Consider the following 16,297-nt stretch of genomic DNA (forward strand, 5'->3'; position numbering starts at 1 on the left):
GTATTAAGACGTTAACCCTGGCCAAGTCACTTGTCTCTCTCAGTTACCGTGCTGATGGAGTGGGGAAAGGATCCAGGCGCAAGGGGAGATCCAGGAGACAGGAGCTTCGGGTCAGTTGCCGCTTCCAGGTCCAATCGAGCCTGACTCGAATGGGGGATGGTTGTCAGGAGCCTCCTTGGCTGGGCTTTAAGGAGGCTCAGCGCCAAAACAAAGGGGAAAAAACAGAAAATGTGCCATTTCTACCCACACTGGATTCAGGAAGACTCACTAATATCTGTAAAAAAGTCAAATTAATATGTTTAATTAATGTAAGCATTTTTTTATGAACAAATATTGAACATTGTGACTTTCACATTATTTGCAAAAATATTCACATCCCTTCTCATATATTGCAGTAACATGGTGTGGTGTTTCATTGGGATTTTATGTGATGGACCCACACAAATTCATGCATAATTGTAAGAATTGTAATAGTTTAAGACATTTTGGTGAAAACTCTCCACACATTACTAGATTACTAGATTAAAAATGTCTTGTACATTTGAATTCAGCCCACCTGAGTTAAGACTTTGTCTGCAAATTACAGCTGTTAGTCTTTTATATCTTCCAGCTTTGTACACATCTATAGATGCCAGAAATCCTCCAGAATCTTAAAGGAGAATTTGTATATTAGATTTAGGTAAACCTCCGTCCTAGCCTCCAGTTTTTGTGTGCAGCTCCTCCAGAGTTACCATAACTCCCTTGGGTTACGTCTGGCATGAATGCGTTCCTTGCCCAGTTTAGGTCCTCAGGTATGTTTTTCTAGAGTTTCAGTTTCATACATACATTTTCAGATGATGGATTGAACAGTGCTCTCTGATATGTTGTTTTATTATTTTATAATGTAATAAAGAAATTATTTCAATTAGATTCTATTAATCCAATTGTTTTTATCCGGATTACTAGATTATTTATTGCCGCCTCTTATTCCTGATGTAGATCATGTACTTTTTTCTTCCTAATTTGCTAATTTAATTAAATTATTTAGAATAGCTATCAACTAAGCAAACTGAAATTCTGAAATGATATGAAGTCCAACTCTGCATGACTTTATCGCATTTGATTGCAGAAGGACAAATGGTTTTGATCTAAAAATCCCATGTTTGATACCTGCCACTAAAAAAACCACCTCCTTGTGGCGTCTCTCAGATGACCAGCCCCCCTGTTATGCCATGAATACTGGATCCAGTTTCCTTTGAAGCCTTGGAGACCCCGCGGAGTGACATGCGACAGAGGAACTGGTAGAAATCCAAGGAAGTGAGCCTGGCAATAGACTTGTAAAAGAGCCTACAACAACTGCAAGCAGCGTGGGGTACAAACTGCACCAGGCTGACCTCACAGTGCAGAGGAGGGAAGAAGGGGGTGGGGGGCATGTGAGTGGATAAAGATGTGCAGGACATGCTGGTTTTTATTATCGCCCCGTTCATTCAGGTGTTTGTGGTTCTATTTGTGGGCGTACGCCGAGGAGGATGATTTCTCTTTTCTCTTACCGTCCTCTGCGTCTCTCCTTGTCCTGCGTCCTCCTCCATCAGAAAGCAAGGAGGCCCGGCGCTGATGGGAAGGTGAAAAACATCCTCTTCCTCCTCCTCCTCTCTCCCGGCTGAACATCTGTCTCCTCGGTGTTGGCTGCACCACCGACTCTGACACCTCCAGATGGAAAGCCTGCTGGGAGCGCTGAGGTATTACCTCCAGAGATGGCAGGGATCACACCCCGGGAAAGAAGTCCCACACTTGCTTTCTGCGCCGACTCCTTCTTCTTTTTTGCTGTTGTTGTTGGATCTGTCACTGCTCTCCATATCCGTTGTCACTTCCTGCCCCACCAACCCCCAGCCCTGCCCTCTGCCTTTGTGACTCATCTGATGAGCAGGCTTTGGGCCTTGTTAAGAAATACATGACATCAAACGTCTGAGCCCTTCTACTAATTTACAGTAATGGGTCGTATGGTATTTCAACTGTAAATTCTATTCAAGGAACTGAATTAATTTTTAATACAGTTGTGAAAGAACTGCAGGCTCATGCAGATGTATTTCAAACGACCGCTGATTTCCATTTCCTAAATGATTGTTTTCCAGATGCCTTAAAATGATTAAAGTTCACACAATCCTGGTCATGGCCCAAAAAAAAAAAAAAAAAAAAAGCGCCCGTGCAGTTTATTAGTGTGAATATTAGAAGCAATACCTGTGAAAATCCAGAGCGTAAAAGCCTGGGAGTTTGCTTCTCCAGAGCCAGTCTGCCGTCTTGACAGATGGACTCTGCATTCATTTGTGCCTGAACTCTGAGTGAACCTCGGCGTTGGAGAAGAAGGGCATCAACAGGCCAGAGCTGTTGGGGCAGAAACTGTGTGTGCAAACCCATCACCCAGAGCAAATATTGAAACTGTGCCTCCCTTTACAATGAGAGGAAACAAGGTGGTCAGGTTCTGGAAGCCACAATAGACACTGTTTCTATTTAAAAATGTGTGTTTTCATTTTAAAGTAACATTTCACTTAAATTCGGTCAGATAGAAATAGATCTGTGGTAAGAAGTGTCTGAGTTTGGGTAACAAATCAAGAGTGAGACTCGACTTCCTGGAGTTTGTTGTCATGTTTAAAGCCCCCGGAGGTATTTTGAGGTGAAAAGGTCACTCAGAACCACCCCGTGTGTTGTGAGAGATTCCTCTTGTCACATTATGCAAGCAGACATTGTTGGAGTTGAATAAATTCAAAATCTACACAACAAATTAGAAATGTGCCAATCAGGCTTTTACTGGCCATTACTGATTTCTGATCAGAGGTAAGCAGAAATCTGATTTTTTTATTTTTTTTTATTTGTCTTTCTAAAGTCTATGAACACATAACAGAGAAAAAAAATGTTTCACAAGTACTTTGATATAGGCAGAATACAGTAGAAAATTAAGGAATTACAACACAATTCAGTTTTTAATGGGTATGTCCCTAAACCTTATCTGATATTTACTGAACTCCACAAGTGCATGCTGTTTGTTGAACGTTGCAGGAGTTCTGAGCTTTGATGGGTTCAATAAAAAGTGTAAAAAACAAAAAAGAAACAAATCTGATCTCGTTAGCATTTGACCTGCAGATCTCAGAGTCAATCAGGGAAAAATCCTCAGATTGATGCATCGCTACAAAAATCTGTCCAATCAAAAAAAAAAAATTAGGTCCAAACTAGACTAAATATGAAGACATGGTCAGCTTTCACAAACACAAAAACTGCAATGTTATTCTTTAATATTTCATAGTCTTTATTAAGCTATATCATCTGAACAAGTGTTGGAAAATACCCTGTAAATAAATAGTGCAAAACAATGACACTGAAGAGATCAGTGACACAACACAAAGCACAGCTTGCGCTCATGATGGAGACGCAAAAAAAATACAAAATTAAAAAAAATAATAAATCGATGAAAATATTTTTAAGAACCCACTTCAGAGGAAGAGCAGCAGTCAGTCATACTGCTGACTGCTGCTAAGATTCACAAGTCCACAAGCACTTTGAGTATTTATTTTCCACGGAATGGTGAAACCCAACGTGGAAAACCGCTTTAAAAAAAAAAAAAAAAAAAAAAGTCCCATCACAGTTCACAGTTTCTCCCCTTTAGTATTTGTGGACGGGGTTTCAGAGAGTTTCTCCGGTGGAGTGCTGCCGGCCAGGACGCAGCCGAGCTTCTCTCGCTTCTTCTGCTTCATCCTGCGGTTCTGGAACCAGATCTTCACTTGCGTCTCATTGAGCTCCAGGCTGGCCGCCACCTCCACCCGCCGCGCCCGCGTCAGGTACTTGTTGAAGTGGAACTCCTTCTCCAGCTCCGTCAGCTGCTTGGTGGTGAAGTTGGTGCGGATCGCATTGGGCTGGCCCGGAACCCCGAACTCCGACAGAACAGCTGTGGGGAGAGATGAGGGGGTGAAGGGGTGGATTGATGGATGGAGAGAAACATGGAAGTCATGGAGCTGAAGAAGCATGAGGGGTGAAGATGTGAATGGAGAACGTGAGGGTTAATCGCATTGCTTTGGGCTGTACGCACCAGTGATACGAACCACCGACCTGTTTTAGGGGGGTTCCTCTTCACTTTCATCCAGTCGAAAGTTTTAGAAGTTTCCTCCGCATGCTCCTGGTCTTTCTCCTTGCACTGGGGTGGTAGCCTCCTGTAAACACTCTCTGAGTACTCCTGCTGCCGCTGATCCGGATACTGCACGTACTGGCCTGGGCCGCAGCCGTCCCCGGGGTAAGGAGCCACGCTCGTTCCGAGAGGGGATACCTGTGCGTGCACGAAGCTCCGGTCCTGGTCGGGGCCGAGGCCGAACTGGTGGTGTCCGTACTCCAGAGATGAGCCGTACACGGGATTTCCTGCTGCTGAAAACTGCAGATCCAGACTGGCGTGCTGCTGGTGGTGCAGCGGGACGCTCGGAGCCTGGTGAGGCACCAAACACCCGTCCGGTGCGTAGCTATCACTTGTTGCGCACGAGTTGGACGACGCGTACCCGTGGTTTAAATTGGAGTATCCGGCTTTTGCGCTGAAAATATTTGCTCCACGACTGCATACCGGATAGTCTAAGTAGGAGTTCATCCTGGAACCTGGGCCTGGTGGATTTGTTTTAGACCTGATCGGGAGCGAGCCGTCATTAATGGTCGCTCCCTGTGCCCTGACCTTAGGTAGTATGTCAAAGCTGTAAAAAAAAAAAAAAAAAAAAAAAAAAGAACGAAAGAAAGAAAGAAAAACTACCTTCCACCCTCATATCACCTTCCTGACTACACCACGTGACCAGCCAAACACCAATGGCAAAAGAGCCACAGCACTCCGTCAAAAGTCTGCAGGCTCGTCCATCAAAGGGCCGCATTTACAAGACAAACGCTTCAATCGGAGAGGCTCATCTATCTGATAACAACACAAACATCAGGACACATGTGCACCACAGAGGAGCATCGACCGAAAAAAGGGAAATAATCACAACATAAATCGTTATAAAACTACGAAGAAGAATAGTACCACATCTCCCGAGATTAAAAAAAAAAAAAAGACGGGGGTATAATCAATTTAGTCAATGGCAGTACTTTATCGACAAATAACAATCTTATTAATAATAATTAAAATAATTCTGAAGAAAATAAGATTAAATACAACACAAATAATAAATAAATAAATAAATAAATAAATAAATAAATAAATATAATGTATTATAATTTGGTCGCACCTTATACCTGATGGTTTGTTTCATATATATTATTATTTTTTGCTTCCAGTGCACTAATGAGAGCTTTGTATTTTTCTGTTGTTGTTGTTTCTCTTTTCTAAGCAATGTTTTATTTCTTGTAGTGATTGTGTGTGTGTGTGTGGGTGTGTGTGTGTGTGTTTTTCTGAGCTCCGGGATCCCAATCTCCATTTTTGTGTTTGTCAGACTTGCAGGACGGAGGCTGAATGAGGCATGGTCCCTGAAACAGTCAGCGCAGTGAATTCAGTGATCCATCACGACTCCTTATAAACGCTGACAGCTTGTTTGGTCCATTTTGAGCCATAAAAGAAACAAAGACCCGTTTAAGAGCCAGAGACGGAGCCTTTTTTCCCCTCCTCTGCTCTGCTTAGGAGTTATAATAATGTGGGAATTTCGCAGAATATAGTCCTCCTAAACGGGCCCTGCAGTTAAACCCGAGTTTAGGTGCTCCTTAAGAGAAATTAACTAAAAAAAGGATTTTCCATTCAGCATGGCGTTTCTTCTTCTAATTTGTAGACCATGCATAATGGGTTGGAACCTCAACATGATCTGTTTTTAATTGCCTAAATATACCAAGTTGTACTTATATGCATCTTGAGCTTTTTGAGATGGACTAACTGAAGCTAAAGGAAGCATGCTTAAAATATAAATCCGAATATGCTAATTATAAATAAATACTTATTTTTTAAAACCAGTGGATAATTATCAGCGTTGCGTGCAGAAATCCTAGAGATGAGTCAGTTTTGGAGCTTGCATGATTCTGTCCTGAGGTGTGCAGGCCTGCAAGAAGTACGACCCGCCGTGGCCGTCCAGTCCCTGGTTTGAGTCTGCGGTGCTGTCCTGCGTGTTGTACTGCGCCGTGTCAAAGTGCGGGTCGTGCGTGAAGCTCGGGGCTGTATATTTGGAGTATCCTACCGGGTAAGCCTGCTGCTGGGGCTGTTTGAGCGGAGGGGAGGGCGGCTGGTAGTCAGCACCCAGATGGACATAACCCAGGCTCGCCAGAGTGGGGCTGCCCGCGGCGGAGGGGGAGGACGGAGGGGAGCAGGAGCTGGTGCTCGTCGCGGTGAGGCCCTGCACTCGCTGGTCCTTCTTCTGCTTCATCCTCCGGTTCTGGAACCAGATCTTGATCTGCCTCTCGTTCAGGTTGAGAAGGCTGGCCATCTCCACCCGCCGCGGCCTGCACAGGTAGCGGCTGAAGTGAAACTCCTTCTCCAGCTCCACCAGTTGCGCGCTCGTGTACGCGGTGCGCGTGCGCTTAGAGGCCTGGCTCGAGCAAGGAGACTTCTCGGTGCAATCTGCGGATCCAAAGAGAGGTCCAATCAGCAGCAGCAGTACAGCTTCATGTCCTAGGTCCAATGTGTATGTGACCCCTGTGTTTGAAATAGGACGGAAAAAACTATACAAAAGAGGAAGTATCATCCTAATAATTTAACATATCTGAATATTGGCGTTTGATATGGGCAGTAAGGCTCTCTATCCAGGGCGCCACTGCTTCACAGGGTGGCAGGAGGGCTTGAAGGAAAAGGGTTGTCTTTCAGATGAGTAACAAATAAATAATTGCTTTTATTTAACAGCTTGAAATAATAATAAAAAAGGTTCTAACAGTGGTGCTTTGCTTTCTTTTCAGATGCATTTTGAATTTTTTTTATTTTTATTTTTTTAATGCTTGTCAATCGTGAGTGAACACTTCCTGTGTTGTGCACCTTATATTTAAAAAATGCTGGCAGGCTTATTAATGACAGTGAACACTGGCATCTGATTCAAAAATCACCAAAGGGTACAAAACGGTCAGAACTGGATTAATTAACATTGAAAAAAGATCATTTAAAACATTGGCATGTATGAAACCTTTATTTGTGAAAAAGCAGCATTTCAAATCCTTTTTTTTTAAAGAATTAGGAACTGTTTAGATGGAGACAACATCTAAAACCCCAACATGTATGCATGGCTATAAAGAGTCCTGATATGACTCTGACAGAGAATCTGTGAAGGGAAGCTCAAAGTTAGGGTGATGGAGTGGAGGCATTTTAACCTGAACATCTTGGTGTTCATCACTAAAGATAAATCATCTAAGATAAATCGCAAATGTCAACAACACACTAAGAAAAAATATTTCTTTATTGAGTGATGAAAGGGGAAGAAATCGTTTCTGACATGCCGTTTTTAGTGCAAATAATAAAAATTTGTTTTTTTTGGTATACTGCAAAAAAAGGATTTGGAATGAAGTATGTCTTTTAAATCATATAAATATTATTTTATTGGTTTACAAGTTATCAAGTTATAAGGTGCTTTATAAACATCAGATGAAACAGTTTTGTAACAGAAAGCACTATTCCATCCTTGCAAAGAAATTCATCCATAGATACATTTTTTTCATATATCTACTTTTGAAGTTTATGCCATTGAATTAAAGGTCTGACAACACTGCTTTAAATATTGTACCATTAAGATATCAAGGAATAAAAGTTTTGTTTGCACAATTATTACTAATAGTCTAATAAAAGAGAATGTTGGAAACCTAACTCCTGTGTTAGAGTCTCTGCTGGCTCGGAGACTCTAAGCAGCTGCTTAGTTTGCTTTTTACTTAGGCTGGCTCAGTTCTTGCAAAGATTCAGCAAAGTCTCGTTGTGCCACTTTATTTCATATTTTCTACAAATAAGGCTTAATTTGACTATATTGAAGAACTTCACCAGAGGATTGGGGGGATGATCCCTTAATGAGATACCACGTTGTGTCGTTTTGTGGAATTTAAAGTCCATGTGGGCCTTTGATTAATTTAGAAGTGCTGACTTTTAGGTTTTAGATACTGAAGCCACTATATTTTTTGTAGCTGTTTCATGTTTTTTGCTTTTCTTCATGTGTTAATTCTGTCTTGTCACACAACATTCATATACACAACATCAACAATAACAGCAAAAAAAACAAAAAAACCTAAATAAAAGAGGGTTAATCTAGCCAGGGAATTCTAGAAGCAGAGAGTCATTAACATTTCTTTTAAAGGGCAAAATGCATGCCGCAATTACGCTAAACTATTGAATGAAAGAATGTTTGCTAATTGTGATTATTTTATTATTCTCATTATCAGTATAGTAGTTGCTCCTTTAGGTTTGTTTGGTTTGATGGCTATTACTTTATTACTCTGATGTAATTCCCTCTCATTAACATCAAAATATTCCTCTTAACTTAATGTCTAATGACCTCTTTCTTTATGTGGCTCATTACAGCATAATTAATAACCAACTGACCACCTAAACCTTAAAAACAAAACACAAAAGTACCTCTATAGCTTGTTGAGAAGATACTAGATGCACATTAATCCTTTTAAGCTAATTTAACAGTAATAACACTGGCTGTTAAGATGTAAAAAAAATAAAATTGATGGAACAATTTGGATCATTTTTATTTGGCTAATTCATGTAAAATGCTTTTGAGCAGAAACTATGCAAACCTGCCATCTAAAAGACACTTTTTAAAATAAATTAGGTTGAATTGTAACTATTTGTGATTAATTTTGCTAATCTGTTTTGCCTTCAGGTGTTATAAAAAGCTTCTTTGTGACTAAAGTACAGTAAAGTGCTTGTAAAACCAATGGACAACTGTAATTGTGTCGTTCATTTTATTTTAATAGTCAAGGTATTACACATTAACATGTCAGATTTATATCTTAGTCAAACATAATTTGTATCTGTAATGAGCAATAATGGTTACATTTCATCAGCTACTTTGCTGTTGTAACAAAGCCCACATAAATTATTAATTAGAAGATGGTTCCATTTTAGCTGTACTTATTTCTCATATTGGAAAAAAGCAGTAAAACTGTTTATATAGTTTGGATTATGAATAAATATATTTACAAAGCATTAAGAACTGTCATGAGACCTGTGATTAAGAAGGTTTGTTATGAAACTTACTAAATTAGCAACAGTGCTAATTAGCATGCTACGGTCAAATTTGCTAGCAAACTTAGTTTCTAAACTCGGAGGCAGTCATTGCAAGTGAATAGCAGATTTTAGCTGCGGTTATCATCAAAGACTAATGCTATTTTGTTAGAATAGATGTTAATCTTTTTTGTCAAGCATTAGCTAGTTTAGTGACAGTGCTATTTTGGGTCAAAGTGACTAGCAAATGCAGCTTCTTATTGCTAATGAGCATCCATTTAGCATGCTAATAATCTGAGTTTCTAAGCCTGAGGTTGTCGTTGCTCGTGATATGACAGATCTCTCTGAAGCTACTAGAAAAAAATTGTTCATATATCACTTTTTTAGAGTAGATTTGAAAAAGTTTGCATCCAGCTCTAAATAGTTTAGCAATAATGCTATTTTACAAGCCATAGTCAAGCTTGCACGAAAACTACCGTACACTGCTGGTATTGAGAAGGAACGTCTTATTTGTGGTGTATCAGAGCAAAGGTTGATAATTAGAAGACAACTTAGTTTGTTGAGAAACAACATTTTTTAAAAATTCTACTATAACTTAATCTTCTCTCTAACATCTATCTAAATCAAATGCTTGCTAATGTCAACAGATCAAACACCTTATTAGCTTTAGGGTTGTACATTAGCATTGCGCCCTGCCATACGGCAGATTATGAGGAAATAAATGCAAAAAGCTGTCAAAACTATATTCAGATCGTTTTAGGTAAAACTGTGTGACTGTAGATAATTTATCTTTGAAAATTGTGTTACAGTTATGGTTAAGAAGTTGATAAGGCCAGCTGACTTTAGCCTGCTTTCTCTAAGGTACGTAGACTTAAATTGTTGCTTCAGCACATAGAGCTTCTCAGCTGCAGTCTTTTCCATGAAGTCCAAATATTATTGTTCTCTGCTGGACAAATGAGAATAACCGAACCAACATCTGAATCAACGTTTTTTGTTAAATCCTAATTAAAAATGTTTAAATAGGATTTGTTACTGAAGACACTTTTCCAAAATAAATTTACCGACATTTTAATCATTTCAGTGAAGTATTTCAAAATTCCCTTTTATAGTGTAAATGGGAAAAGGCCTTTTTAAACCAATTGCTGTCGGTGTTTTGTATCATACCAACCTGCAACCCCCCTGTGGGGATTCTGATTGGAGGGTCTCGACTCTTTCATCCAGGGGAAAACCTTTTTGCTCATTGTATACTTATTGGGGCTTTGCGATTTGGACCTCCGTGGAAGCTCCTCTGCATGCTGGTGGGTCGGGGGTTGACGGGAGCCCCCAAAACCAGACGCACCATCCACAGGCTCGATGAAGAATCCGTGAGGATGGCTGCAACTGTGGCGGTGGATGTTGCTCTGCATTGCCATGAAATGTGCACCGCGGCCCCCTTTGACCTTCTGGTGCACTGCTGGCAGCCAAATGTCACATGGCAGGTTTCCAGAGAGCCGAACGCTTCAGGCCTGAGAGGATCCAGGAGGGAGAAGAAAAGAAAGACTGAATCAGGGAGGAGATTAAATGATCCATCTTATCAACTCAATAGTAAGCTGACATGAATGGCAAGCAGGGCTGCCAGACAAAACGAGGACTTTGGTTGAGAAACACACAAAAATAAATAATAATAATAATTAAGTTTTGCGTTTTCTATCGAAAGTGATATGCATTTTTATAAATTTTTTTTTTTTAGAATGTGGGTCAAATAATATTTAAATCGCTGGAAAGAAATAACGAGGTCTGTTTTTCTGAATGCGTGTCTATCTGTTATTATACAAAGAAACCTTTAAAAAGGAAAAAAAATAATAATAATAATTACGTAACATTTCTATAGAAAATCAATGTAAAAATTAACGAGGCTTTATTGTGTTCTCCGCGGTGTTTCCTGACATTACATTAGGCCTTAAAAATAACAGCCTTTGTTCTGTTAAAGAATAGCTCTGTTTGCAACCGGGGGAAAATTAAATGTTGTATCACAATGTGCTGAAAAAGTCATCCATCAAATGCAAAATTATACAAATGTCTATACTGTGCTGCAGAAGCTGCACGGTTTGTGCCCCGCACTGAGATAAAAATCCATCTTTTTCTGCAGCGTCCCAAAGAGAGAAAGAGAGAAAGGGGGGAAAAAAATAAATTAAATTCGCCGCCCTTCTTCCGAAATTAAACAAAACCAAATTATTTTTGAGCAAGAGGAGAGCAAAATGCAGTGAGTGAGCCAGAGAATAAGTCTGGAGGCATGCAGCTTTATGAACTCTGGTTGAACCGCGGCTGGAGTCAGGCTCGTAAATCATAAAGACACATAACCCAGGCACAACAGCTCGGCTGCCTTACCTTCAGCGCTCATTCCGGCGCGGGAAACAAAAACACGTAGGACTCCTCACACCTTTAGGAGCGAGTAAAAAAAAAAAAAAAAAAAAAAAAAAAAGGTAAAATAAAATAAACCCCCCCAGCAGGTCAGGATAAACCCCGAGCAGAGAGAAAGAGTTGCAGGTGGATGAGGGGTGAAGAGCAGCAGAGTGGACACGGGGTTTTTCTTTCTGCAGCTCAGACCGCCCTGCGCGCGCTGTTAATCTGCACACTGCGTGGGTGTACGTGGGTGCGTGTGTGTGTGTGTGTGGGTGTGTGTGTGCGCGCGTGGAAAAAAAGAAGCCCTTTCTGCTGATCATGCAAGCTCGGTTTCATGTATGGCGATAGCTCTGCGATAAGATCATAAAGAAGGATTTTGTATCAGAAATAACAATTTGACATGAATAAAAATAGTTTTTTTTTTTAAAAAAAGAAGGAACATCTCAAATATTTTTTTATCTCTAATCTAAATACCATTACATTGTGAAATAAACTACTTTTAAGGCATTTTAGTCGAATTTTATGTCTGAATTTATTTATTTATTTATTTATTTATTTATTTATTTATTTATTTATTTATAATCGATATTCCCTACATGCGGCCTCCCGCTTAGGGCCGAAGAAGAAAGGCACGCTCTCCTTAACGAGCCCTTCTCCCCATCCTCTAATTTAAATCAGTGCTCAGATGGGCCCATTTCAAGGCATTAAAGTGGAGACAGAGCAGAGGCGGCCGGCGCAGCGGCGTCCATTAAAAAGTCTCCGTGCAGAAAGAAGTTGATACTGTGACGTTGCTGCTGATTTGGCTTTCCACGGTGACAGTCAGGCTGCTGCAGCGGATCGATCGGCGCTGCTTTGATCCTCTCTTCTTACTTTCTTTCTTTCTTTCTCTCTCTCTCTCTCTCTTGTTTTGCTCCGTGGTTTTAATTGGATCCTTAAGGTAATATTTAACCACGTAGCGTTAATTAATGCAAATTGGTGCCTTTGATCGCCGAAGCGAAATTGATCAAACAGAAGAGCAATCTGACACAACAACCATCGGAATATGATGTTTTCTGCAAACAGACTTTTATTGTGGAAGGTAAACATTTTTTGCAAAATATGCCACAATTAAACGCTTACGGCTAAGGGTGAATAAGCACTGAGATAAATAAAACCACTAATTATACAAATTGTATGGTGATTTAATCGATTGCATTGTGCGTCATGTTTCCAGTTTATTCTGTGGGGTTTTTTTTAATGACATTTAATAGAAAGAAAACACAGTATCGATCCTATAAACGCTCCTGTTCCGTGACACGAACGCAAAGTTCAATTTGTCGCTTTTGGTTTAGCCCTGAAACATTAAAACTCCCCAAATAAAATCAAAATGAAACGTGTTTGCCTAAAATGTATGCTGAATGCACTGCGGGAAACATGTGTTCGCAGCCAGGCTGGTCAATAATCCATACGTCTTGCTGATGGCCTATAAAAGCTGCCATAAAAACAGAAAGAAAATCAGCAATGAGTGCGCTGTTTAGAAAATAAACCGCCTGCTGATGTATGGGAGGACGCGGAGGCTGTTGGAGGGTGACGGCGGCGGTGCAGATGTGCTGATCTGATTCTGTATAAATACCCAGTCAACATGTGTATGTGGGCCCCATGTGGGTCTGAATGGGCAGCTACTGAATGTGCCTTGGCTCACAATGAGCGGCTGGTACGGGACTCGTCTGTGTTCACTAAGTTTGGTGTCTATGCAGGTTTTAGCTGTTCAAAATGAGCAACGTGGGTCACACTTATTACCCAAAAATGTCCAGCGTCAAACCCACTGAGTCAGTTCACATGAAGCCATCAAGTTTCCATGGACAATACCAGTTCTCAACCATTTCCTATTCATGTGGGACCCACAAATAAAAGTTGTCTTCCTATTAGTACAAGCAGAGGTGGTTCAAGCTATGGGGCCCAAAGCAGAATCTAAAGTGTCTTTGTAACACTTTCGATTCTGCCAATTTATTAGCAAGTCAAAACTATTACTACAAATATTGCAATAATAGAACGAGGTTTGTTCACGTCACATGAATTATTAGACAAATAGTAAATGAATGATGGAGAAAATGCTATTTTTCTGACCTATATTTACAGTGTGATTCCAGCCACAGGCAGCACCACCGGGAGGTCACAGGGGTCAATGGCTACCCCTATAAAGTAACTGTCCCTCCCCCAAAGCAGGAGAAAATAACAGAGGAAGTTCAAGAAGTTTTAACACTTATCTTTTTATGAAAAGAAATGTTAACATCGCAGTAAAGCCCCTGCTAATTCTGCTGTGGCTTTTGGTTTTGATGTTCTATGAGACGGCCCCCGTCTGGCTACCCGATGAAGACGTTTTGGAGACACCCCTGACTCCAGCACAGAAGCAAAGGTCAGAAATGATGTCATCAAATTTAATTGTTATCGCGACTGCCTGAATCTATGAAGGATTTGCTTTTGTACCGCTACTAATTGAGCTGTCAGTTCTTCAAACCCTGAATACATTTAAATATCGAATTGTAAAGAATTTAGTCGTCAGAAAACTGTACGGTGAATTTAAAAGTCGGCTGATAGAGGATAAAGGTAATCAAAAATCTGAAGTTTTGGAACCTATGTTCACTCTTGAGGACTGGTCTCCTACTGGCCTGTAGACACCAAGCAGAAGCTTAGTTCACACATGCCTTAGGCCGGCTCTGGACACACACACTCGAAGCTGAGCAGACTGTAGTTATCAGTCAGCGTTCCTGAGCTCATCACCTCACTGTCTGATGTTTGATGGACATGGGCACTTTCCAGCAGCCTCTATCCAGTCTGCAGGGCCCGCTGACAAATGCAGCTCTCCGCAGCCGCCGCTGTCAGTTAGCTGCAGAGGAGCCACGTGTTTGCAGGCACAGGCGATTCATTGCTCTGAATTAATCCAGGGACAGTTGAATCAACAGTGGCAGCAACTCGATTTCCCACCGACAACACGAGCGAGGTAATAAATAAACTAATACACTGATAAACATGCAACGCAGATTCACTTTCAGAGCCTTTTAAGAGCAGCAAATAAGCAGATTTACAACATTTCCAAGTTAGTCAGTAACTCCTACAAGAATATTTATAACAAAAAGGATTCTGCACTAAATGGCATTACCAACCAGTTCCTAATTGTCTGTAAAATTTCAGCATGGAAAATGGTTATTTAAATTAAACTGAAGACAATCAAATAATTGTTTTATTTAATTTGCTTAATTTCATTTAACTGTAAGCTAGATTGTAATTTACTTTCTGAACGAGTTCGAAAACACTTTTGCAAACCTACTTCTGTTCTGCAGTCTTCCTCTTTCTCGTCATCTTCCTCTCCTCTCCTCTGGACAGATTCCCCTTCCAGCCGACTGGGGTTGTAGCTGTTTGGTCGAGCTCCTCTTCACATTTTACCCTGCAAACAGCAACTCCTCCTCGGCCACAGACAGAAAGGACGTGACAAATGATGTGCTGAACAATGACCACATTCAAGGCTCGCCCTGCAACTCTCCCAGATGTCATATTCACTAACAATGTGGCGTAAGAAAAGGAAAGAGAGAAAAAGGGGAGGGGAAACCGGGGGGGGGGGGGGAAACTCCACTGATGGCCTACAGCTTAGTATAAATTCAAACAGAAATGTTGGAAAGTTTGTAGCTTCTTGATAGGTTCCTTTATTCTTCTTCTGCTGAAGTTGAGGTGTCAGCGCCTGCATGCTCCCCAAGATGGGAATTTGTGACTAGTTATGTTTACACAAATTCGGATCTACAGGGTGTATACAGGTGACAATGTCATTTGTCTCTGCTGACACAAACCTGGAAAAAAAGTAAATCATGCAATCATGTCTCAAAACTGCAAATTGTAAAAAGCAAACATGTTTGCCAGTATGAGATTTGACAATGAAGTTCGGTTGTTGCAAAATCTCTTGCTGGTTTATTCTTTCATTCTGCAACACTAAATATTGACAAACCAACCGGAATGAACATTTCATCAAATCCACATTGCTCTTATGACTGTTAATTAAGCACTAATAAATTGAATAATGCCTACAATAGAACTTTATAAATGCTTATTTATATGTCTGAGTTTTTCCTTTTATGGAGTAAATTGGCCTGTGACACTATAAGGCATCCCATCCCACTCGTCTTTTGTCCAAGCTGCCAGGAAAAAGACAAAAAGTAAAATGTTAATTAAGCATTTGAAATGGCATTTATTCACTAATAAATTAAAAATAATAATATTGGTTTAAAATTGGTAAATCAATTTATTAATAGGTGTAAAGCTATAGAATAAAAATAAATTAGGTTAGAAATGTTAAATAAAAGTTAATAAAGGATCTGATTATATATGACACCATTAATTTTAAATAAGTATTAGAAAAGGGCCCAACGTATAGTCTGCTGATAAAATGATATTTTCTTATAATTTTCAATATATAATTTTAGATTAACAATCTTAAACACAAGCATATGAACAAGACTAGCACACTCAATCCTCTCTTATTAATATTAATTAGGATTTAATAAAGGGCCTAATATGTTGTTAAAATGGTATTTACTCACCAATAAAGCTTTCAAATAAAAAATAATACTTGGTTAGAGATTTTTATATAGATGTATTACGGGGGAGTATTTTAAAATCGTGTTATTAATGTTATTAGTTAAGGAGCTACTACTCGTTATCCATCACGCCTAACACATTTGATCCATAAATGTTAACCATGTATTAATAAAACATAATTCATAGAGTTTGAAATGTTTAAAAAAGGGTTACTAAGTAGTCTAACAT

General features: G+C 40.0%; 2 protein-coding genes across 3 annotated transcripts; both read right to left on the reverse strand.

The window, feature by feature from the left end:
* Positions 1-3,238: 3,238 nt before the first annotated feature.
* hoxb1b (homeobox B1b) lies at positions 3,239-5,308 on the reverse strand. The gene is made up of 2 exons (XM_032573334.1): positions 4,078-5,308; positions 3,239-3,916 (listed from the first exon to the last, which is right to left on the reverse strand). Exons 1-2 carry the CDS (start codon positions 4,598-4,600, stop codon positions 3,618-3,620), a joined length of 822 nt encoding a protein of 273 aa, XP_032429225.1. The 5' UTR covers positions 4,601-5,308; the 3' UTR covers positions 3,239-3,617.
* Positions 5,309-5,383: 75 nt separating this feature from the next.
* On the reverse strand, positions 5,384-15,202 carry LOC116726573 (homeobox protein Hox-B3a). 2 transcript variants are annotated; one of them, XM_032573335.1, is made up of 3 exons: positions 14,811-15,202; positions 10,290-10,626; positions 5,384-6,538 (listed from the first exon to the last, which is right to left on the reverse strand). In XM_032573335.1, the coding sequence occupies exons 2-3, from the start codon at positions 10,531-10,533 to the stop codon at positions 5,970-5,972; spliced, it is 813 nt and encodes a 270-aa protein (XP_032429226.1). In that variant the 5' UTR covers positions 10,534-10,626; positions 14,811-15,202; the 3' UTR covers positions 5,384-5,969. The 2 variants fall into 2 exon arrangements, with proteins under 2 accessions (XP_032429226.1, XP_032429227.1); XM_032573336.1 differs by lacking the exon at positions 14,811-15,202 and adding an exon at positions 11,489-11,557.
* Positions 15,203-16,297: the final 1,095 nt, after the last annotated feature.

Source organism: Xiphophorus hellerii, chromosome 10 (assembly GCF_003331165.1).
Source record: "Xiphophorus hellerii strain 12219 chromosome 10, Xiphophorus_hellerii-4.1, whole genome shotgun sequence".
Taxonomy (NCBI): domain Eukaryota; kingdom Metazoa; phylum Chordata; class Actinopteri; order Cyprinodontiformes; family Poeciliidae; genus Xiphophorus; species Xiphophorus hellerii.

Bases quoted from the DNA above. Each gene is read 5' to 3' on its own strand.
- hoxb1b (XM_032573334.1), bottom strand. From the start codon at position 4,600: ATGAACTCCTACTTAGACTATCCGGTATGCAGTCGTGGAGCAAATATT. The intron at 3,917-4,077 runs GTCGGTGGTTCG...CTCTCCCCACAG, and splicing joins GAGGAACCCCCCTAAAACAG to CTGTTCTGTCGGAGTTCGGG.
- LOC116726573 (XM_032573335.1), bottom strand. From the start codon at position 10,533: ATGGCAATGCAGAGCAACATCCACCGCCACAGTTGCAGCCATCCTCAC. The intron at 6,539-10,289 runs GTTGGTATGATA...TTGGATCCGCAG, and splicing joins TCCCCACAGGGGGGTTGCAG to ATTGCACCGAGAAGTCTCCT.